Source organism: Elaeis guineensis, chromosome 6 (assembly GCF_000442705.2).
Source record: "Elaeis guineensis isolate ETL-2024a chromosome 6, EG11, whole genome shotgun sequence".
Classification (NCBI taxonomy): Eukaryota; Viridiplantae; Streptophyta; class Magnoliopsida; order Arecales; family Arecaceae; genus Elaeis; species Elaeis guineensis.
The window spans coordinates 33,732,586-33,757,382 of NC_025998.2; the positions used below are offsets into that span (position 1 = coordinate 33,732,586).

The window sequence follows — 24,797 nt, forward strand, 5'->3', positions numbered from 1 at the left end:
CACCTTTGTGTGGTTGATAGCGATCTGAAAAAATTTCTATCCACGTGATACACTTACGGAGATTAGCAATCCATGCTTCAGTAATGAGTTCTGAACTCGTTAGATCAGTTTTGGTTAGATCTAAGGATTAGATCTAGTCTACAACATCTATATGATCGATACATATTTTTATTTTTCAGATCTTAATCTCATATTTAATCATACCATAGGTTTTGGTATGATAGTTTAGATTATATCTTGTGCATGTAATATAGATTAAATTATTTAATCTATCTAGATCTGCTATAAAATTTTTAAAATTACATGCATAGAACTGTCAATAATTCCTTCAATTGGTATCAGAGTTTTGTTTGATATAATATAATTTTTTTATGTATTTAGATCTGATTTTATATTATTTAGATTAGATCTAAATAAATTTTATTTTCAGATCTGATATTTGATCAGTCCTATACATGTTAGATTAGATGATCTGAGTAGCAAAATACTCGGATTGGATAATTTCCAGACCGTCTGATTATTGAAGCAAGTAGGATTACATGACCCACTTCTCCTATTCAATGGGGTGCTCTTATGGTGTGTAGGATGCCATTGTGAGGTTCCATGAAGAAGAACACAAAAAGAAGAACTTACTTTTCTGCAAAATCTTAGATCTTGAAATCCTAAGATTTATTGTATGTGATATAAGTTAAAAGAAAAGTAACAACATCTAATCTAAATGATTAAAATTATTTTAATAAAATTTATGATCATAAAAAATTTAGATGTGATCTGAAAAGATTTTATAATTTAATGTAAAATATTTACATGAGAAATAGTTTCAAAAACTTAATCTAAACCCATGTTGATATTGAACTTAATTAAGAATTAAGTGTAGAATCGATTAGATCTAGAATTATGATTTAAAATCTAATAACATTACATAAAATATGGGAGTATGGGTTAACTCAAATATGGTCCTCTTAATTGGATTAGACCTAAGATTAGAATCAAAGAGTTAATGGATCATATAGAAAAATTGATTAAATCTAACCAAATATTGAATTAGATTAAATCAGAATTTTCTCTAGAACCAATACAATAGTTGTAGATAGTCAAGTCCATATCTTTGATTAGATCAAATGGATCTTGATTGAGGCTCAGTGGTTGAATCTGAGTCATTAGGTTAGTCAAATTGAAACTAATGAATCAATTGGTGTCTAAGATAAGTTTGACATTTCAATCGATGATTTTTAATTGGGAGTGACTTTTCTGACCATTTGGAAGGTGTCTAAGGTAAGCTTAGCATACCCTTCCACCGATCTCACTTATCTGACTAATTTGGTGGATTGTATTTTGATTAAACTATTAAGTGATTTGAGTTGACCCATGCCATTAAGGTTAATCAGTGTGACTGATTTAGGTACCATTTCAACCAGCATGATCCCAATCCAATTCAATGACTTGATGAAGTGAGTGGGAGGATTATAGTTTACTAGTTGATCTCTTTTTTTTTTAAATTTATAAATTAAATTTTTTAAATTATTAGATCTCTAAAATGAGATAGTTATGGTGATAACTAAATCATAGTCTCCCATTAAGTTGGGTGATAATGGGTCCATTAGTATGATGATCATTGGAGGTCCAAAGGTCTGGTGCTAATCTACTATTAAAATTATCATTCATAATATGATGATTCAATCGAGTCTCTCTAGCAAGTGGTCAGGTTAGCCAGCCAAAGTCGGACATGATCATTTGATAGTTAGATTTCTAAGTATGATCGTGTTAATAGTTAGACCTAACCAGGATAAAAATGACCAAAGTCAATTGAAAAGTTACTTGGGGCTAAATTAATTACTAAAAATTATTTGATGAAATAATTGGTTAAAGCACCTACCTATAGATGTACATGGGTGAGCCGGTCAAAGTCGGGCTCGTGTGCAATCTGTGTGGATTCTAGTACTCGCTAAGAAATTAAGGTAATTCTTTGAATTGAAGGTAGAGGCTACCAATTCGTATAAAATAGTGAAAGAACCTTTAGATTAAAGTTCATATCTTGAGGCTGAATTAATTCATATACTGATTAGATTTTGATTTTTCTTTTGTGCAGTTATAGTCTTAAACTTATCACTCCGATCATTATTGGATAGTGAGAAATTGATGAGATCCAACTTCGATAACTGATATCGAAAATTAAAAATAGACTTGGAGCATGAGCAGATTTTGTACGTCCTTATAGATCCTACACTTGAGGAGTCTGCTTCTAATGCTCGTGATGCAGTTCAAGACACTTACTTGAAGTGGTTCAACGATCGCATTATAGTACGTCGCATAATACGGGCTGCAATGAACGATGAGTTCAATCAAAAATTTAAAGAGGCTCAGCCAGAAGACATGCTTAAGGTGTTAAACGAATCTTTTGGTACTTCCGACGATGTTAAGTAGCATAAGACCAGTTATATCATTTTTAATTCTCGAATGAGGGAGGGAGCATCGGTCACCGATCATGTATTATACATGATCGAACAGATCGAGCATCTGAGTAAACTTGGCTTTTTCTTGTACGAACAGCTTGGGAAGGATGTGATCCTGAACTCTCTACCCAAATCCTACCTATCATTTCTCAGTCATTTTTGAATGACGAAGCCTGTAGTAAACTACCACGGTCTGTTGGGGTTGTTACAGATTTTTGAGAAGGATCACCAACTCTACAAGGAGACGATGAATGTAGTGGGAGGATCTTCTTCAGGTGGGCGTCGTCTCTTTAAGAAAGAAAAAAAAAGAATAAAAAGGTGTAAAGTGCTGGGAGTCAGATCCAGAAGTTCAAGTTCAAGGCCGATCAAAGTCAGACAGAGTGCTTGTATTGTAAGAAGCAGGATCGTTGGAAAAGGAGCTATCTTCAATACATAATTTTTCTTGATCCAAGCAGGTTGAAAAAGAAGAAGCAATTGGTTGTTGGACAAGATAATTATATGATAACACCTTGTAACTTCTCAATTTTTGATACAATGACCTAAATATTAGATACTGGTAGTCCTATTAACATTTGCAATTCATTGTAGGGACTTCAGGTCAGTAGGAGATTTGAAGACGGTGAGAGATTCCTGAACATTGGAGATGAAAGATTAGTTCCAGTTCTAGCTTTAAAAATCATCAAGCTTGTATTCGATTCTCACTCTATTGTTCTTAGTGATGGTCATTTCTATCATAGTTTTTTTATTGAATGTCATTTTTGTAGGCTTTTTGGCTAAAGTAAATTATGAAATTTCAATAAAATTTTTTTTTTGTGATATCATTTTGAATAGTGTTACTATTATGCGTGGATAGTTGAACAATGATATTTATATTGTATCACAGCCTAATGTAATATATATGTCTAATAAACGCCCTAGAATAGTTGATATTATAGATGCTTACCTTTGACATTGTAGGCTAGGTCATATTGACAAGAGCAGGATGAACATATTAGCTTAAGAAGGAATTTTTGATGACAATGATTATGAATCGTTGCCTATCTGTGAGTCTTATTTGTTTGAAAAAATGATCAAGTCACCTTTTATCGAAAAAAATGAACGAGCCAGTGATGTTTTGGATCTTATACATATTGATGTATGTGGACCCATGAGTACTAGTACCAGAGAAGGGTACCACTATTTTATTACATTCACAAATGATCTATCTATGTATGGGTATATCTACTTGATGAAACACAAGTCTGAATCATTTGAAATATTCAAACGACTTCGTAATGAGGTAGAAAAATAAACTAAAAAGAATATTATAACTCTTCGATCAGATCGAGGAGGTGAATATCTTTCTAGTGAATTTCTGACATATCTTGAGAAAAATAGGATTCTCTCTCAATGGACACCTTCTAGAATGCCATAACACAATGGTGTGTCGAAAAGAAGAAATCGAACCCTGTTGGATATGATTCGATCTATGATGGGCTTTTCTAGTCTGTCGATCTCTTTTTGGAGATATGCACTCGAGTTGACTTGCTATGTACTAAATAAGATTCTTAGTATATCTGTAAGTAAAACACCACATGAGATGTGGACAGGATGTAAGACAGTGCTCTCTCACCTTAGGGTTTGGGGGTGGCCGACTTATGTCAAATATTTGAAAATGGACAAACTCGAAGTCAGATCTAACAAATATATTTTTATAGGGTATCCCAAAGAAACTAAAGGATATTATTTCTATCTTGCTGATGAATAAAAAGTATTTATCATCCTTAGGACAGTCTTTTTGGAAAAAAATTCTTTGGGAAAAGAATTAATGCCTCTAAGATTGTACTTGAAGAAGTTCAACAGGCAGAACCAACACAATCTAGTGAACCCACAAAATCAGATTTGATGATGTCAAATTTGAAACTTGTTGTAGAGGCTCCATTAAAGAGATTTGATAGAGTATTGCATCAATCAGATAGATACTATGATTTCTTGATCCAAAATAGAGATCTTATTAAACTCGATGAGAACAATGAGGACCCGATCACCTATATGGATACAATGTAGAGATCCGACTCTGATAAATGACTTGAAACTATGAAATTTAAAATGGAGTCCATGAAGATCAATGATATGTGAATATTAGTTGACCTACTTGAAGGGGTTAAACCCATAGGGTATAAATGGATCTTTAAAAGGAAAAGGGGCGCAGACGGAAAGGTGAAAACCTATAAAGTCCATTTGGTTGTCAAGGGTTATCGTCAGTGTTATAGTATTGACTATGATGAGATATTTTCTTCTGTGGTAATGCTCAAATCTATTCGGATTATGCTTACGATAGCGGTACATATGGACTATAAAATCTGGCAAATGAATATGAAAACAGCTTTTCTAAATAGAGTATTGGAAGAAGAGGTGTATATAATATAGCCTGAAGGTTTCATATCCATAGATAAATCTACTAACTATGTTGGAACATATGTTTTGATAAGGTTATCAGAACGTATGGCTTCGTCAGAAATGGAGAAGAACCCTGCATTTACAAATGGATAAATAACTAGACGGTTGTATTTTTTATTCTATATGTGGATGACATTCTCTTAATCGAAAATGACATTCCTGCATTACAAGGAATAAAAGTTTGGTTATTATCTCAGTTCTCTATGAAGGACTTGAGAGAAGCATCCTACATCTTTGAGATGAAGATCTATAGAGATAGATCAAAAAGGTTGCTTGAATTGTCTCAATCCACGTACATAGACACCATACTAAAATAGTTCAGCATGGAGAATTTTAAGAAAGGCTATCTTTCGATAGGCCATGAAATTTCTCTCTCGAAGAAGAATTGTCCGATAATTTATCAAGAGAGAGAACGTATGAGTAAAATTTTATATACTTCGACAGTGGGTTCTATAATATACGTCATGACATATACAAGACCAGATGTGGCATACTCGCTAGGGATAGTGAGTAGATACCAGTATAATCTAGGAGAAAATCACTGGAAGATCATAAAGACCATCCTTAAGTATTTGAGAAATACTAAGGACCAGTGGCTTGTTTATGATGAAACTGACTTGAAACTAATGAGATTCACCGACTCCAACTTTCAGTCAGACCATCACAATAGCAAGAGTATATCGGGATATATTTTTACTCTGAATGGTAGAGCAATCTACTGAAAAAATTTCATGCAGCACACCGTGACTGACTCTATTTGTGCGGCAGAGTATATCACGGCATATGATGCTGCGAAGGAAGCTGTGTGGCAATGAAAGTTCATCGATGAGCTCAGAGTGGCACCCTCCGTTGATAGCCCTGTACTGTTATACTGTAACAGCATTAGATCTATTTCTCAAGCTAAGGAGCCGAAGTTCCATCAACACACCAAGCATATTCTGCATTGCTATCATCTTATCCGAGAGATCGTAGATTGAGATGACGTCGATCTTCAGAAGATCGATGAAAAGGAGAACCTAGCCGATCCATTTGCTAAAGCTCTTAAAATCAAGGAGTTCGATGATCACGGCGATACATTTATACAAAACTTCTATCCTCCAAGTCGAAGATGGGTATGTGATACTATACCGATTGGCTTTAGTCTATGTGAGAGTTGTTGAAAATTATGTTCCAAAGTCAATCGTCAGCCTGTTGACGATTGTGCTCATATTTATAAATTATATATAAATTTTTATTAATAAAAATTATTTCATTTTTCATCACATTTTGTCCATCTTACTTGAACTCCTGTGTCATGATGAAGTCCTTAGGACTATATTTAATCGACAAAGAAAGATTTATTGTTTAGTCTTTAAAATATATTCATGATCAAATGATATGCTATTAATAAAATGATAGCAATATCAAGTATAGGTTATTGTATGCCATATGGATTGGTTGTCCTCTTAACCAAGGAGTATGAAGACACTAGTATGGTATGCAGGTGGAATGTCGAAGTACATTCATACCGAATGTGACTAATTACGGAGCATTCTACTGTCAAGAGTAGCTCGCGAAGGATATAAGTATAAGTGTCCCTCCAACCTGAGATCATCACAGTGACTTGTAAGTAACTCACTGTACTTTGGTGCCAGACCATCTGAATTTTTAATTCAGTGATGAAAGATTTTTGGATGCAGTCAAGTACTTGTCAAGTCGTTGCATGTGTCAAGATGGGATTGACCCCTCTGAATAAGTAGGAGCTAATGCATCAGTATATTTTAATTTAGTAAAATTTTGACCAGGATAATCTATGTGATGGATTTAAAAGGTTGAAATACAATATGATTGACTATTTTAGGGTTGACAGTGAAATCCTAGATCACCTTGAGCATTAAGGTCAAAGGGATGAATTATACAGTAACCATATGCTAGTAGGTTCTAAAATATTACTTTACAATTTTTCGACTTATCTAGATGTCGGATCTCATTGCTAGATGGTTACTTTGATTAGTATAGAAAGTTGTTCCTATGCTACTAATTTAAATTCAAACTTATGGGGTCACATACATTAGAAGATTCAATCTGATCAGATGGCTAAAGAGTCTCATTGAATTGGGACTCTAGTGAAGAGTCTCACTGGATTGGAACTCTGAAGGAGAGTTCACTAGACTAGGATTCTACTATTAATGAAGGATTTATTAGCAATTACATTGCTAATTGACTCAATTTGATTGAGTAAAGAGGTTCAGATCAAATCAAATTGAATTGGATTGAGTTTGACTTAGCTTGGATTTGATTTGATCAAGCCTAATTGCAAGAAAAATTTGTTTCTGATTTGATCAGAACTTGGGTTTAGTTAATTCCTAATTGGGTTAGAAATTTATTGAGGTGATTATGTTCCTAATTAGATTAGGTTTCTTCTTTTCATTGGGTTTAAACCAAATCTAATTTGATTTGGAATCAAGTTGGAAACAAAGAGTCCCAACCAACTGGGACTCTCTCTCCCTTGCACATGCCCTGGACCTGTGCCATTCTCTACACGTAAAAATAGGTTTTGCATGAGATCTTTGGACATAAGAAAGGACGGCGCAGAGAGGGTGGGTGGCACTCTTAATGAGTCATTGATCCTATCTCTTTTCTGATTTGAATTCGATCTGAATCAAGGATAAGGAGATAAGAAGGAAAGAGATCCATTTTGTTTGGAAAGTAGGATGGTGCCAAAATTAATTTTCCCATGTGCATTGAAATTTTTGGTAGGCACAAGAAAGATCTGACTTCTTTCTTATGCTATCACAAAATTGACAAAAATATGGGATGCCCCATATGATGGTTGGCGTGGAGAAAGTTGGCACCCCCTCTTAGCCCAAAACCCTAATTTCCATTTATAAAAAGGGGGGTCCAATAGTTGGATGCCCTCTATGAGATCCAGTTGAAATTTGTTTCTTCTAAATTGCTCTCTCTTCTCTTCTCTTCCTTCATTAATTCTTCTTCCTCTTTAGAGGGTCTAAGAGATCAAAAGAAGAAGAAGAAGATCAGTCTTCAAAGATCCTTATGAGCTAGCACTCCCGAGGAACCTGATTAGCATCCATTCTTCATGTGAATAATTTATAGAGATCGGTACCTTTGTGTGGCTGAAGGAACTCCTATCCACATGATACACTTGTGGAGATCAACAACCCATGCTTCGGTAATGAGTTCTGAACTCATTAGATCAGTGTTGGTTAGATCTAAGGGTTAGATCTAGTCTGCAGCATTGATATGATCGATGTAGATTTTTACTTTTTAGATCTTAATCTTATATTTAATCATATCATAGGTCTTGACATGGTAGTTTAGATTAGATCTTGTGCATGTAATATAGGTTAAATTATTTAATCTATCTAGATCCGTTATAAAATTTTTAAAATTACATGCATAGAACTGTCAATATTTTCTTCAGATTTTATCAGACTCAATTAAAAGATAAGGTGGGTATGAGTTTTAGAAAAAGAATACCTGAAATAGGCTTGGATTGGATATGGATAATTGTATGCCTCACTCTAAACCCATCCTGATAATACATCTTTTTTAAAATAAATTTAAAAATCTCTCTCTCATTTTCATCCAAACCCGCTCCGCCCCACCCCCATCTAGTGACCCGACCATCCCGATAGCCAAGCGGCACTGAGGTGGCTCGGTAGCTGGCGGGTCCCTACCCCCCACCATCTCTCTCTCTCCTTTACATCAAAATCCACCCCCGACCCCCAATCGGAGACCCGACCGCCCCAACATTCAAGCGACACTGTGGCAGTCCGACGGCCAATGGGTCCCCACTCCCCCCACCCCTAGTGGCGGCCTAGTGGGTCCTCACCCATAGTGGTAGTGACCCGATAGCTAAAGTTCTGACAAAATCCTCACCATCATCTAAGCTTCCCTATTTTGCTACTCCAAGCCTCTCACCTGGTTGAGACTCTTGAGGAGTGAGGATGGATGAAAAACCATGGGAAAAAAAAAGGAAAATCAATGAAAACAAAGGAAAGATGGAAGAAATTGAAAGATAAGACCTTTTCCTGCATAGATCGATCTTTCTTTTTTTTGCATCCTTTTCTTTTCTTTTCATTCTCTTTTTCAAAGATCTGTGGGGAAGAAGAGCACCCAAGCAAGATCAGATGGGTTTCTTCTATTCCGATTGGGGTTTTTTTCTCAAGTATATGGGTTTTGTGTGAGTCGTGGCAGTGTGAGTTGGTCCCTTGAGGTTTGAGAGCTTAATCTTGGTGGAAGCATGATATTTTGTAGGATTTGGGGATGGAGCAGCAGGTGGTAATGGGGTGGTAGTGAAGATGGAGAATGGAGAAGGGTGATGATGAATGGAGTGGAAGGAGGCTGGGAGTGGGGTGAAATGAGAGATCGGGTATATCCGACCCGACCCATCCTTGGAGCCCAATCCGACCTGACCCGACCCATCCTTGGAGCCTAACGACCCAACCCGAGACAGGTTTAGGGCAGGTATGAGTATAGATTTTTTTTCTCATAGGGCAATTACAGATATCACTTGATCCAACTAATACCCAACTCATTGCCATCCCTAGGCAAGAAGAAAGTGGAGGGGGATGGATGGGTTGCTGGTGGGAAAGGACATCTAAAAAGGATGAATAAATAAGTTTACTTAAGACTTATTTACATCTTAAAAAGATTGATGTGGAAGAGGCTAGCTATCATAGACGGGTAGGGCTTATGGATGGGTTTGGAGGAGGAAAAAGATGAGGCAGAAATGGAGGAGAGGAGAGGAGCCGCTAGCAACGAATGGATTTAAGGAGGAGGAGGACGTGGAGGAGAAGAGGATGGGGAGAAAGAAGAGGGGGGAGATGGGTTGCCAGCAAAAAAGGATGATGTGGAGGAGGCTACTATGGAGGGAGTGGTTTATGAGCGGCTTGAAGGAGGAGGAGGATAAGGAGGAAGGGGAGGAGAAAAGTGAAGGGAGAAAAATGGATGTCGGTGACGAAGGAGGAGAGGATCAATCGAAGAAGAGGAAGTAATGAGGAGGGAGGAGGTCAAGATAAGAATATTTTTATCATTTTATAAAAATAATAATATCATGTGATGGTCATGTGACATCATTCCATTAGCAAAGATAGATGGCTGGACCACATTGGAATATATTGACGACTATCAAGGCCAGTTTAACACTTTTTGTTGTACATAAGTATAAATGAAATTGATCTAAAGTTGAAGAAATATTTTCGTAATTAAAAAAAAAAAAAATAGTTTGACATCTTTATATGGTATCTTAGAAGTCACAATGTTCCATAGATTTTTCCAAAGGGAACTTGGTAAAGGGAATATTATAAAATCAAACTTGTTAAACACTACCCACTAAAAAAAATTTGCATTTCTATAATTATGTACGTGCGAAAAGAAATGGTCATATATAGTAATCTTATAACAGACGTGATGAAATATTCTGCCGGTTTTCTCTGGGATTTTTTCATCTTTCACGCATGTTACACCTAAATTTGGAAATTGCATGAGATGACACAGTATGCTGGTGCTTCTTATGAATTTAAGTTGATGGGGGAATCCATTTTCTAGAAACCATGTTGCATATTAGGTGAATTCAATCTGCATGACGTCTTTTTCAGGTAGACGAATAAGAGTTGGAAAGATTGCTAAACATGCACAGTCAAAAAGTTTGAACAGACTCGAGACTGGAGAGCTGTATTCCATACTCCATTGGCTTTGGAAGTCTTCAAAGAGGATATCTTATACGTACTAGCAGCTTTTGTCTTTCTAGATGATCGGGTCTTGAGTCACACTTCAGTTGTCACCTTCCAAATGAACTCAAATTTCTATCTCTTAGCCATTTCAGTGAAAAATCTGCTGCAATTATTCCACAACCCATTCAATATCTTGAAGAATAGCTTGTCCTTTCCCAACGGCCAGCCAAGCACGTTGGAGTTTTCCAACTTAGAAGGTTTTTTGGGTTAATCAACAAAGTAGCCAATTTGTCTTGGTCTATAATCTGGACTCAGTTTCTGACCAGGTCGCACCATATCTCATCTCATATCAACATATGCAAGCTCGCCATGTTGATGGAGTCTTGTTCCACTTAGGGCTATTCTGCGTATAGAGTTTAGCATTTGATTTGGTATTACGTACGTTTGTGGATAAGGTGGATGATAACAATTTGACTTCAGGTAATTAGCTGCTATCAGGTTATAATATCAGCATTGCACCTTTAGTAAGCACTTTAGGGCTCATTTATTTATGGATAAATATCATACGTTATTGACCAACTTATCCATATTCTTACACTTTTTAAGATAGATAAGTTACTTTTACATGGATAGATTTGCCTATAAGATAGAGAAAAATCTTACTTATTTAGGAGGTCGCTAAATCATTTTTCCATTAACCAAAAATATAATCTTTTAAATTTATTCCTAATATCTTCTTAACCTCATAATAATAACAATAATATAATATAATATAATATATTATAATATATCAAAAAAATAATATAAATTAATATAGTATAATATTATATTATATATAATAATATTTATATAATATAATATATTATAATAATTTATTATAATAATATTCTTATTATAGTATAATATATTATTATATTATATTGTATTGTATTGTTATATATAATAATATTTATATAGTATATATCATAATATATTACTATATACTATATTATTATATATAATAATATTTATAAAATAAAGAGTATTATGAAAAATATGTTTAGATCTAGAAATTTATTTATAAAACTAGTAATACCAAAGAATATGGCAATAAATTTTAGAGCCATTTTTCAATGCATAAAAGAATATAGATAAATTATTTTTCTGTCTACATGTTGCCTAAAAAATACTTATCCAAAAAAATATTGATTTCTAGATAAATTTTTTTATCTTCAAAAGGACAGGCCCTCAAGCATTTACCTTTGGAACCTGTGAGTTTTTGATGTATATCGCATGATGTTTGGCTAGAAATATAATCTAATACACTACTATAGAAAAAGGGCTATTTGTGAGGGATTTTTTGAGGGAAAAAGAAAAAAATTCATTGAAAATTTATATTTCTGACGGAAATAAGGTTATCAGAAAAAGCCTCCTCAAAAATTTTTTCCAAGGGATTTTTTCAAGGGAATTTATTTTTCGAGGGACTTTTCTGATGGAATTTTTTCCTTGAAAACTTTCTACGGATTTTTCGAGGGAATCTTTTCAAGAGATCTTTTGAGGAAAATTTTTCAAAATTTTTTTTGAGAGAATCTTTTTGAGAGATTTTTGAGAAAAATTTTTCGATAAATTTTTGAGAAAAATTTTTTGAGGGATTTTTCGAGAAAATTTTTTTGAGGAAATCTTTCCAAGGGATTTTTCGAGGAATAGTTTTTGAGAAATTTTTTTAGGGAATCTTTTTGTATTTTTGCTGGATTGTTCAAATTTTCAAGTGACTTTTCTATATTTCCAAAAAAATTATCCCTTGCTAAATAGTTTTCAGAGGGAATAATCCCTCGCAAAATGACTTTTCAAAAAAAAATAATTCCGCACAAAATATATTTTGAAGAAAAATATTTTACTACAATATTTAAATCCAATCATTAAAAAGAACCTAAAATATCCTTTTTTTTATACACCTGATCATATACAAATAATCCATATAACAACAAATTTATATTCATAAATAGCATATTAATCTTAATAGAAAATCATAATCATCACAAACATCATTCTTCTTATATATCCAAATCCATAAATAAAAGAAGTTCCACAAGTATCATCATCTTCATCATATTAAAGTCCATAACCAAAAAAAAGTATCCACAAGTTTCATCATCCTCATCATATCCAAATCCATAACAAAAAAAAAATGACAAGCATCATCAACCCAATCATAGCAGAAAAAGAAAATCATAAGTGACCATCCTCCTCCTTATCATTATCATCATCACAATCATCACCATCTATAGGGGTAGCAGCTGGAGGTGGTGCCAAAATTGTAGACGAAGATTGTGCTAAGATAGATGGATTGATCTGCATCTTCTCTATCATAAGGCGCATAAACTCCTCTGTATGGGAAACACGAGCAAATAAGTCACTATTTTGGACAGCTAATTCATTGTTCTGGATTGCTAATTGACTATTTTAAGCAGCTAACTCTTCATTTCAAGCAGATACAGTCTCAAACATACCATAAATCTTCTCTTGCTCCTGAATCCACTCCTCAGGGATTCGTGAAAATGTGCGGCTAGAAAATGAAGAGCCTGTCAGCAAGCTAGCCTGTGATCCGAGTCCATAAATCTATCCCTTATTCACTCCAACTATTTCTTTCCATACATACATCATGGACGGTTGAGGATGCTGCTGTGATGATTCCGCACCATCCTCCTCAATCGAGCTCTGATTTGATTGCACCTCTTGCCATTTCTGTGTAAAATTAATCTACGAAAGATATTAGATACAATGAGTAAATATACAAATGTATAAATATGTGAATTAAAGTAGAGTTTTTTGAATACTTACATATGTTGTCTCTGCCCTCTTATTCACCCATTGATTGCCATCCTTTTTCTTTTGATAGGTGTGTCTGAAGAGCTCATCCAATGTAGGTACCTGGTTCAACTTCTGTGTCTAAATTTCACAACACAAACAACATTAGCAACTTTAAAAATAAAATTATATTATTAATAATATGAAGTAGATAAAGAATATTGTGTTCCATTTGTACTAAATCCTCCTCCCACAACATAATTGAGCATAACTCTCTAAAGAATATACTCAACTCGGTAAGAGGCTTCCATATTGGTTCTGGTAATGCTCTAGACGTAATGGGCAACAAGCATTCCATAAATACGTGGCAATCATGACTTTTCATCCCAAATAACTTGCCTTCATTCATGTCCACACATCTATCCAGATTTGAAGCATATCCATCGGGTATTTTCAACCCTCTTGTCCATTCACAAATAACTCTTTTTTGGTCTAATGTGAAGCTAATATTAGCTTTTGGTTTCACCACCTTCCTATTAGGTAACTCATAGAGCTCCAAATCTCACCCCCTACAATACTCTTTCAAGTCCATTCTTGCTTTAATATCATCCCTTCTTTTATTTTTTACATCCATAACAGTATTAAGAACATTGTCAAACATTTTTTTTTCTATATGCATGACATCTAAGTTGTGTTGGATTAAATTCATCTTTCAATATGATAATTTTTAGAATATACTCTGCTTTGTCCAATTATGACTTTCTCCATATCCATAAAATTTACATGGACCTGTTTCAGTTATTGTAGGATATCCACAAACTTTTTTCCATACTTGGTCTCTTGTTAATTTGAGAGGTCGCTCTGATCTATCAACTTTGTTTTTTCGGAAGGCATCCTTATTTCTTCTGAACACATGATCAAAAGGCAAGAACTGATGATGACAATCAAACCATATATTTTTTCCTCCATGCTCCAAGTGGAAAGCCTTCATTCTCTCCATACAATAAGGACATGCTAATTTTTCAACTGTACTCCACCCTGATAACATGCCATATGTTGAAAAATCATGATTGTCCATATTAAGGCAGCCCTTGTGCAAGGTTAAAAATATATATGGAGCAGTCATACACATATTAGGAAATAGATTGTAAGGCATAACAATTATTGACCAACAAGAGTATGGTGATGCAGATAGACTGTATGGAGTAAAGCCATTAGCACATATGCCAAGTCTCACATTTCTTGGCTCTAATGCAAAATCAGGATATGTATGGTCAAAATATTTTCATGCTTCTCCATCTGATGGATGGCACAAAACACTTTGTTTCCATCTATTCTCATAATGCCATCTCATATGTCCAGCTAATTTATTCGAGGCATAAAACCTTTTAAGTCTAGGGATGAGTGGCAAATAATGCATCCTCTTGTAAGGTACTTGTCTATGATTCTCACTTTCCGTCCTACCTAGTTTGTATCGAGAATGACCACAAAACTTGCAATCAATTAAAGACTCATCATCCTTGTAATACAACATACACCCATAAAAGCAATAGTCTAATTTTTTAGTAGATAGGCTAAGCTTCAAAACTAGTTTTTTTGTCTTATAAAAGTTGGGAGGTATTAGGTTATCAGCAGGGCTTATCTCTTTCATAAGTCCCACAAATTGATTAAAACAATATTGAGACATATTGTTATTAGACTTGATACTCATCATTCTAACCACAACTGATAACTCAAAATAATTAGTACAATATGACCACGGCGGTTGCTATGCTGCATGCAGCATCTCGTAAAATCTTTTAGCCTCTAGTTTAGAGTCTCCTCCATATAATTTTGAGCATCCCTATTCTGATGAACATCTACATTGCTATTATAAACATCTTCAAAATTTGGCTTGGCAGCATCAAAAATCATGGCTTCATATCTACTGGTTTGCTCCTTATTGTCCAATTGACCACCACTAGTAGTACTAAATTGAGCTGTACTTGAACCAACAAACTGCATTTGATCAACACTATAATTCACAGTTGGTTCATATTCGCTATGTTTTGTCTAATACCAGTAGTCAGGTTTGAAACTTTTTTTATAAAAATGTATCTTCACTTCCTCTACGATCCGATGCTTTGTGTTTTTGCACTTGAAATAAGGACACCTAATTTTTTCCTCACTCAAAAATATGATTATCGGCATACAAAATAAATAAACCATTTTACCCCCATTAGAAATTCATCTGTATAACCCTTTCAATCCGATAAAAATCTATTATATATCTAACTACAATAATCACAAACGTCCATAGTCTACAAAAAATATAACACATAAGATCATCAACAACAAACATATAAAATATGATAAAAATAAGATAATAAGCATAGTGTTCTAACTTCTATTACATGCACACATGACTATTATGTCCAAAGAAAATATTATTTTTTTATAATTTTGTTATCCTATTTTATTATTACATGCACACATGACTATTCTATTACATGCACACATCGTGATTGCAAACCTCAAAAGTGTCAGAGGAGTCCCATAGATCTGCTTCACTTCTCACACTGATCTGTCCCTGCAGTCAATACCATAAAAAATAAATTAATCTTTATCACCGTAAAAATTTACCACTTTATCACTCCTCTTGTCCTCTTCTCTCTTCCGCCATTTGCCCTCCCGCGGCCTCCTCTTGTCGGTCTGCATGGCGGCGTGGAAGACAGAGAGAAAGATACACACACAGAGAGCACAGAGAGCGGGGGAGGGGAGACGGAGAGAAAGATACCTTGGGATTGCGGGGAGACGAAGGCGTCGGTCTGCCCAGTGGCATGGCGAGGGCACAGGCCGCACGACGAGGCAGCACAGTGAGGGCACGGGCCGCACGGCGAGGTGGCACAGTGAGGCGGCGTGGCGAGGCGACGACGGATGAGGTTGATGGGAACGGCGAGGGTGCTGGCGGCGGCGAGATTGCGAGCTGGGCGGCGGCGAGTTTGCGGGAGAATAAACCTAGGGCATGGGACGGGGAGGAAGAGGAAGAGATTTGGGGTGTCACGAACGAGGGAGGCGTGGGCGGTGGGACTGGCCTGTCCCGAACGAGGGCATGGGCGGTGAGGCGGGATCTGGAATATGGGATGGGCGGGAGGCCATGGATTCAATGTTAAGTGGTTGGGCTAAGCCACTTAACCAGTGGTTTGGGTGATTTACGTTTCAATAAATGTAAATGGGAGGGCTAAGTGGTTAAGTGGTAGGGCTAAGTGGTTCTACCTTTCAATAAATGTTCTACTGTAGGGTGATTTACATTCATTTTAGGTCATCTGAAGCTAGTCATTTCCAGTAGTTCTGAAGTTGTTAGTTGACAACATAGCTTCGTGCCTGCAAGAGGCCGAGGCCTAAGAACTACCTACCATCGCTGACCTACCTAGTTTTCACGAAAATTTGTGCATGCATGATGATCAATTGATGAATTAAGAGAGGCATGGATACACATAAATTTGCATGTGTGTCTTTGAAGTAGTCCAATTTCTTATCGAGGGGGGGATGATTGTTAAATACCATCTATCTGTTGTGATACAACAATCAGAAGGCATTTTTGTTCCTAATAGAATGGCAAATAATCTTCTCATTGCAAAGTGCCTGGATGATGATGTCTCATGATAGTCATGATGATGTATGATCTTGTTCCTCTCTCTCTCTCTCTCTCTCTCTCAAGATTGTGACAACCAATCAAATAAATAGCAATTTTTTGTTTTTTACTTGGATATCAAACAAAACTTTAACTATGAAGCAACTTATTCATTTAGACTTTTGACCATCCACATCTAGATATATAGCTATTAACCTCGCACCAGTCTGAATCAAAAAATTAATCTTGTAAACTCATTATCCATGGTAGTCACATCAATTTGAAATTAAGACTAGTGCACCTAATTTTGAGCACTAATATTAAACAGAGTTGTGGAAATGCCTAGTAAAATATTGCATTGAAGCACCTGGAGGAAGTATAGCCATGCTTGGGTTTTTCTGAGGGACTTGTTTAATCAAAATCTTACGGGAGGAATCGTTTGTAAGGGAAGAATCCCTTAGAAAATCCCTCGGCAATTATTTTTGTGAGAAATTTGTCAAATAAATATTTTTCATCAAAATTTTTTCACTAAGAACTTATTTATGAGAGAAAATCCCTCGAAAAATTTCTCGTAAAAAGAACTCATTTATGAGGGAACAATCTCTCAGCAAATCCCTTGCAATAATAATTTTTGAGAAATTTTTTGAAAAAATATTTTTCATCAAAATTTTTTAAATAAAAACTCATTTATAAGGAAAAAAATTTTCGAAAATTTTCTCATAAAAATAATTTTTAAGAAATTTTTGAAGGAAATGTTTTTCATCAAAATTTTTTTCTAAGAACTCATTTATGAAGGAACAATCCCTCGAAAAATCCCTCATAAAAATAATTTTCAAGAAATTTTTCAAGGAAAAATTTTTCATCAAAATTTTTTGACTAAGACTTATTTATGAGGAAAAAATTTCTCAAAAAATCTCTCGCAAAAATAATTTTCAAAAGATTTTTCATAGGAATATTTTTCATCAAAATATTTTTTTTAAGAACTCATTTATGAGGGACAAATCTTTCGAAACATCCCTTGCAAAAATAATTTTCGAGAGATTTTTTGAGAAAATATTTTTCATCAAAATTTTTTGACTAAGAACTCATTTATGAGGAAAAAATTTCTCATAAATTTTCTCACAAAAATAGTTTCCAAGGGATTTTTCGAGGGAATGTTTTTCATCAAAATTTTTTTCCATAAGAACTCATTTATGAGGGAACAATCCATCGGCAAATCCCTCACAAAAATAATTTTTGAGGGATTTTTTGAAGAAATATTTTTCATCAAAATTTTTTAAATAAGAAGTCATTTATGAGAAAAAAAATTTTTATAAATTTTTTCACAAAAATAATTTTCGAGAGATTTTCTAAAAGAATATTTTTCATCAATTTTTTTCCTAAGAACTCATTTATGAGGGAACAATCCCTCGAAAAATCCCTCGTAAATATAATTTTTGAGGACTTTTTTGAGAAAAAAAATTTTCATCAAAATTTTTTGACTAAGACTCATTTACGAGGGAAAAATCCTTCAAAAAATCTCTGGCAAAAATAATTTCTAAGAAATTTTTTAAGAAAATATTTTTCATCAAAATTTTTTTCCTAAGAATTCACTTGTAATGGACAAATCCCTCAAAAAATCTCTCGTAAATTATTTTTGTGAGAGATTTTCTGAGGAAATTTTTTTTTCCTCAAAAAATTTTGGTAGTTAGTATTTTTTGTCAAAAAATCTATCCAAATTGCGAGAAAATTTTTTTCCTCGATAAATCACCTTTTTCTAGTAGTGATAGTTCCTAGTTATCTTCTTTAAATACGGCTTGAGCTCATTACTTGGTCAACCAAGCTACCTCTAATTATCAGACGATGTGATATGTACAGGCTTTTACTCTAAAATTTCAAAGTTCCTCTTATATGTGTATGCTATTACTTTGTGAACCCATTATGCAGTCATAAAAGCATCTGCTATGTTGCATAAATATTAATTACTTATAGTAGCTAGATATTTATAAAAGTAAATATGCAAAAATAAATAAATTATAAGGATACATATGTAAATAGCAAATTTGTAATAATATACACATAATTTCAGATATTTATAAGCATATATATGTAAAAGACCATTTTGATGGAGATTAAATGTTTAATTAAGAAATGCCTTCTCTTTTAGTCTTCCAATGGATCCATCTGAAATAAGTTTTTTCGAGCATTTGCCTGTCTTAATCTTCTTGGCTCCTGGTTATTGTGCATCAATAAATCTTCATTTTATCAAATTTGGACTTCAAATCAGAGTCTTCCCACAATATAAAAGCACTAGATTCTAGCCCTTCATATATACAATAAATCATTGTATCACATGCATTCATACGTGCTCTGCTTAATTTGATAATTAAAACAAGCATTTCTCAATGTCTTTAACCCTAAGACCATCTTAATTACCTCGTTCCCGAGAGCATCATCACATGTGAATCATTATTGTTGAATTTAGGAGAAGGTTCTAGGTTTGAATTTTGAGAGAGGTGTTTCAGATGTTGGATCTAAATGATGTTACTAGATAGGTTTCCCTTCTTTTCCTCCTATGAAATGAGGAAAAAAACTGCAAATGTCATATGTTCAGAAGGAGACATGAGGGGCATTTATTTTTAGTCGAACTCCCTGTTAAATGCAATTCAAGTTGTAATTTTACCAAGTTCAATTAATTAATCTCATTATACTTTCTATTCCTTCTAGCCACCATGTGCCATCTAACCCTATTTACGTGTGATTATTTTTTTTTAACCCTAGAGCAATCTTACATAGACTTGAAGGTGAAATCACTTCACTTTCTTTTATTTTTTTCCTTTTTTAAAGGGCCTATTTGTTATTGCCTTTTTTTTAGTTGTTTTTTTAAGTCCAAGAAGAAAAATGAACTAGACTAGAAAACATGTATAATTTAACTCTTTTGTCTTTCGAAATTGTCTGATAGATATTTACAGCTTTTATGATAAAGACTTATTGCACTCAAAAAAATGGTGGAAATGAAAGCAGGAAATAGCACAATATTTAATGCAAATGCTATTTTCAATATCCATTTCCATATGATATTTGACTAATTGGCAGGCTCCAAAAGATGCGTGACAATGGTGACTTCTCAACTTAGGGCCTATTTAGTATCATTGTTGTTTGTATCTTTATTTGGTGAAATACAATGTGGAAATTGATGTCAAAGATAGAATTGCACAAAGTTTTAGTATTCATTCCTTTCTGAAAGCAATCGCTTCAAAAAGCTTTAAAGACCTCATAAACAGTTTAAAAAAATAAAAGAGTTACGTCACACTTGTTATCTAATCTATTTCATTTTCTTCTTCAACTTTTGGAATCAAAAATAAGAAATCAAAAGTAACACCAAATGAAACCATCTCAACTTATCTCTCCTTCAAAAAATAAAAAAAAAGGTTACATCATTAAACGAAGTCAAACAAGGAATTTGATGTTGTGTATCCTTAAAAGAAGAAAGGAATAAAGAAATAAAGAAAGAAAAGTTTAAACTCTTTTAATGCAAAAGGTCCCTTTTGACCACCTCAATTTCCAAATGTACCGGTTGCCAAAAATTTGCTTGATGGAATCCGCATTCTAATATAGATCATCGACTTTAAATCCACGTATATTATAAATATGACAAAGAATATATGAAAAAAAACAAATCTTCTCCTTCTTTGTTTAATCCTTTTTCAAATATGGACTACTTGAGACACCAACCTAAAATGCTTTCCATGTTTTATAAATTTTAAGTTTCTCTCGGATTTCTTTGTTTCTACATAGAGCGCCGACACGGTACCAAACCAAAGTTTTGTCCCCTTGTTCTCCAAATTCCATCCACAAAAGAATGGGATTCATACACCTTATTTTTTGGAGGCCACCAAATTTATTGCCTCCACATCTCATGGATCTTTTTATAGGTGGAGGGTATTAAAAAGGATGACTGCCTTGGCGGTACCAAACAAGCTAACATTAGCAGCATTATGAACCAGCCATTCCCTCACTGAATTCAGGCGGTTGGCCGTTTGCTACCTTAATTTGTTATATAACAACTCTGACCTGTGGGAACTTTAAATTATGGAAAATGATAGAGAGACTTAGATGTATCTTAATCTTACAGTATGTATAAATTTAGCTAGGGCTGGAATCGGTACCCCATCCTTTTTCGAGGAAAAAAATAAATAAATAGATGACATATTTATATACTTTTAAAAGCATGAGAGTTGCTATGAACATATGTTTAATCTCATTTATGATAAAAAAAAATTTAAATAACATCTTCTAACTAGTTTGTTTAGATGAAATTTTTTATTACTACAATAAAATTGAGATTAAAAAAATCAATTTATGAAAGTCTACCGTCTCCTTATTTGAGGCTGTGATGTAATTCATCTAGGTAATCATGCCTGGCCTGTAGAACAATATCATCATTCTTTGATAAAAAAATGAATTAACAATTAGTGGACAAAAAAAAAATATATCAACTTCCTGGCAGCTACGACTTGGCCCATGTCACGATGCTCCATATGTGGTCAAATATGTAGGAATGACATGCGTGGCAACTTTTAATTACTCATCAATAATGGTAACTTTACACCCATCCAACTCATCGTGACCAAAGAATCTTCGCGGAAAGAGAATTTCGTTGGGGCAGTACTGGGCACTACCGTAAGTGCCCCTTTTAACCTCTTAAAATAATTAGGAGTATATATATATATATATATATATTAATTAGGTAGATCTGCAGTTTGTCAGAGCTCGTATTCTCATCATATAAATTACTTCAAAAAAAAAAAAAAAAAAAAAAAAAAAAAAAAAAAAAAAAAAATATATATATATATATATATATATATATATATATATATATATATATATATATATATATATATATATATATATATAGCAAATTCGCTGTTGTGTTCTGAAGAAGGAAGGAATATGAGTTGTAATTTGGCCATCGAAATATATTTTCCGCTTGCAAAATTAAGTTTGGTGGCTGGTCAACAACCACCACAACCGTGTTGTATTAGGTGTGGGCCCCATGAAAATTGTACGAGTGTCACGATCTGAGGTCCTTGCTATTGGCTTTAGTGGTGGCAGTCCACCACCCAAATCACCTCCCCTAAGAGTGGAATTCGATCATGGCTTCCTTGTCCGCCACCCACTTTGCCACCCCCATCAAACGAAAGGCGTTTTCTTTTGGATCCCTCACAAAGCAAGGAAGAGAGAGAGAGAGAGAGAGACGGAGAGGGAGACCTAATGAATTATATGTGATAATATATGCACTCTCAGGTATGAATACAATCAACAGGGCCATAAGGCCAATAAAAGAGAACAAAAAAAAATCCTGCGAAATCCATTCCTCCTTCATAATTTACATTACCCAGCCTAAAATATACAACTAATGCTCTAAGGAGAAATGGGGTGAAAAGGATGCCACATAATTCCAAAATAATGCACAATGAGGGAAAAAAAAGAAAAAAAAAAAAGAAGAGAAAATTATCATCATCACCATCAACAGCAGCAACAGCATCATGAAGCCTTCCATCCCTTTCTACTCCGGAATCTCCGGTATACTTTGCAGGGCCGGTCTCCAGTGCTGCTCACGTTCTCGAAGAGCAACCTCACCCATGCTCAATAGATCTGTCAGTACCTGTTGGATTGGCAACCCTTTGCCCTCAACTCTTTGCAGCAGCTCCTCCAGCTGCTTCTTGCTAATCTTCACCTTCACTTCCGTCGAACCCACCCCTCCTTTCCCCTCCAACAATCCCTTCTCCTTCCCCACCACCTCTCCAGCCTCCTCCTTTCTAGAACAATGCATGGGACTCTCAGCCGACTCCCAATCATCGTCGTCCACCCACGTCACCGCCTTCTGATGGCCGATGCAATTCCCCATCTAGATCCCTTTTCTTTTCTTCTGAGAAACAGAAAGAGAAAAAAAGCTTACGAACTTCCCTCCTTTCTTCTTAATTTGCCTTTCTTTGGGTTTTCTTTGTGTTAGAATGCAAGAGAATAAGAGGATCCAGCATATGGAGTGGCAACTTAATATATACATATATATATATATATATATATATATATATGTAGAAGGGACTTTAGGAGACTTTTGACGAGGGATACGTGCGAGGAAAGAACGGTGGGCGTTCTCCGAACGAAAGAGAAAGAGTCAGATCTATCTACGTGCCACGTCGGATGACATGCTTGTTGTCCACGTGGAATCAAACCAGGGATAACAAGTCAGCACCATCTTGCCGACGTCATCCCTTCGGTGTCTCCGCACACCGACAGGATGCGGGTTTAAGAGGAGGGACTACGGAAACACGGGCCGTCGATGCGTGGGCCCGCGACGGGGTTGGCGGTCCGACGTCGTGTGAACGCGGTTCGGGGAGGAATCTTTTGCGTGGGGATGGCGTGGGGCGAGTGTGAACGCGGTTCCACCAGGGAATCTTTCGCTCCCCGACGGGTTTGCCGCAGTTTCACGTGCCGTTCGCGGCCCCCATCATTAACTTATAATTAATTAGTGTTTCAAATATTAAGTGCTATTTATTTAGGCTTAATTAATATTTTTTTTTTTTTTTTGGGAAACTTTGATAAAGCGTGGGTTGGCATTCGGCGGCACCGCGTTCCCGTGCATTTGGTGCTGGCGGCAATTGCATGGTGCGCGTCAAGATGATCTCTTGCCCCTTAAATTACCTGTCTAGCTATAGATTTCTTAAGTCGCCAACTTAAACTTTATATAACAGCAGAAAATTTTTATATCATCTAATGAACCTTAATTAGTCTTGTATATTATCATTTTTATTGTCATACTAACCGGCAATATTGTTGTTTAAGAGCACAACAAACCTTGTTTACAAAAAGCATAGCAATAGTACGTACACCAATCCTACATTTATTTATATAAATGTTATGAGCATTTATATGACTATAATTATAAAAAAGAAGTTGCCTAATAGTCGCACCCCTCCATCTACTTAGATTGATAATTATTAATTATTGCTAACTCAATGGTGTTATGTTCATTTGCTGAGAAAAGTTTAATGATGGTAGCGGAAAGCCAATAGAATTCTGACAAAGAGCACTAGTTAGGTGATGCATAAAAGATATGCAAATAACATATATGGAACAACTGATGTTGTATATGATACAATATTTTAGATTGTTATGATATCAACAAGCAAGTCATACATTATATGTTGCCATATGTTCTGCCTCATAGAAAGGTTATGAAACAGTAACCTAGAATAAGACCCATTTTCCATCCATCTTAGAACTAGCATATATGAGTTTCAACTTTATCCATCTCCTTGATGCCATGATCCTATGGATAAGGGTTTTAAGATACTAGAATAAAACATTGCCATAAATGCTAACTGTGTAAATTATAAACAGATTGACCAGATATTTCCAAGATTAACTAAGTGAATCTAAATTAAAGCTTAAGTTGAAGGACATGACATCTAGAAATTCATTCTAAAACATAAAATCACATGTTAAGAGGTTATAGCATATATACCTGAATTTGGTCCAACATTTCTAAGTGGTGAAAAACTCTAAAATGGTTGTACAAGCACCTATTCACATTATTTTTTACTTGAAAATTCTAAAACATGTCATCATCTTCTATTTCTTCTTCTTCTTCTTCTTCTTCTTTAAGAAGGAAAATCCTACAAAAACCTCACTCAAAGAAAACCGTACAACAACCACCACGCTCTCAAAAAAAAGGCCATTCAGTAAACCTCTTTTCTTTCCAAATTAAAGATCAAAATTTCCAATCAAAAGGAGCAGGTCAACAAGTCTGGCATATTTGGTTCTTTCTTATGCAGCCTTGACAAG

At 34.8% G+C, this 24,797-nt stretch overlaps 2 protein-coding genes across 2 annotated transcripts; both read right to left on the reverse strand.

Moving 5' to 3' along the window:
- Nucleotides 1–12,639: 12,639 nt before the first annotated feature.
- On the reverse strand, nt 12,640–19,402 carry LOC140858788 (uncharacterized). Its single transcript, XM_073260075.1, has 5 exons — nt 19,383–19,402; nt 16,131–16,464; nt 15,867–15,923; nt 13,388–13,495; nt 12,640–13,306 (listed from the first exon to the last, which is right to left on the reverse strand). The coding sequence occupies exons 1-5, from the start codon at nt 19,400–19,402 to the stop codon at nt 13,166–13,168; spliced, it is 660 nt and encodes a 219-aa protein (XP_073116176.1). The 3' UTR covers nt 12,640–13,165.
- Nucleotides 19,403–22,218: 2,816 nt separating this feature from the next.
- Nucleotides 22,219–23,010, reverse strand: LOC105046855 (uncharacterized). Its single transcript, XM_010925591.4, has one exon. The coding sequence runs from the start codon at nt 22,855–22,857 to the stop codon at nt 22,516–22,518; it is 342 nt and encodes a 113-aa protein (XP_010923893.1). The 5' UTR covers nt 22,858–23,010; the 3' UTR covers nt 22,219–22,515.
- Nucleotides 23,011–24,797: the final 1,787 nt, after the last annotated feature.

Coding starts and splice junctions, on each gene's coding strand:
- LOC140858788 (XM_073260075.1), bottom strand. CDS start 19,402: ATGATGCTCTCGGGAACGAG. Junction 16,465..19,382: donor ATGATGCTCTCGGGAACGAG/GTAATTAAGATG, acceptor CCCATATTCCAG/ATCCCGCCTCACCGCCCATG. Junction 13,496..15,866: donor ACTCCTCTGACACTTTTGAG/GTTTGCAATCAC, acceptor TGTGAAATTTAG/ACACAGAAGTTGAACCAGGT.
- LOC105046855 (XM_010925591.4), bottom strand. CDS start 22,857: ATGGGGAATTGCATCGGCCATCAGAAGGCGGTGACGTGGGTGGACGAC.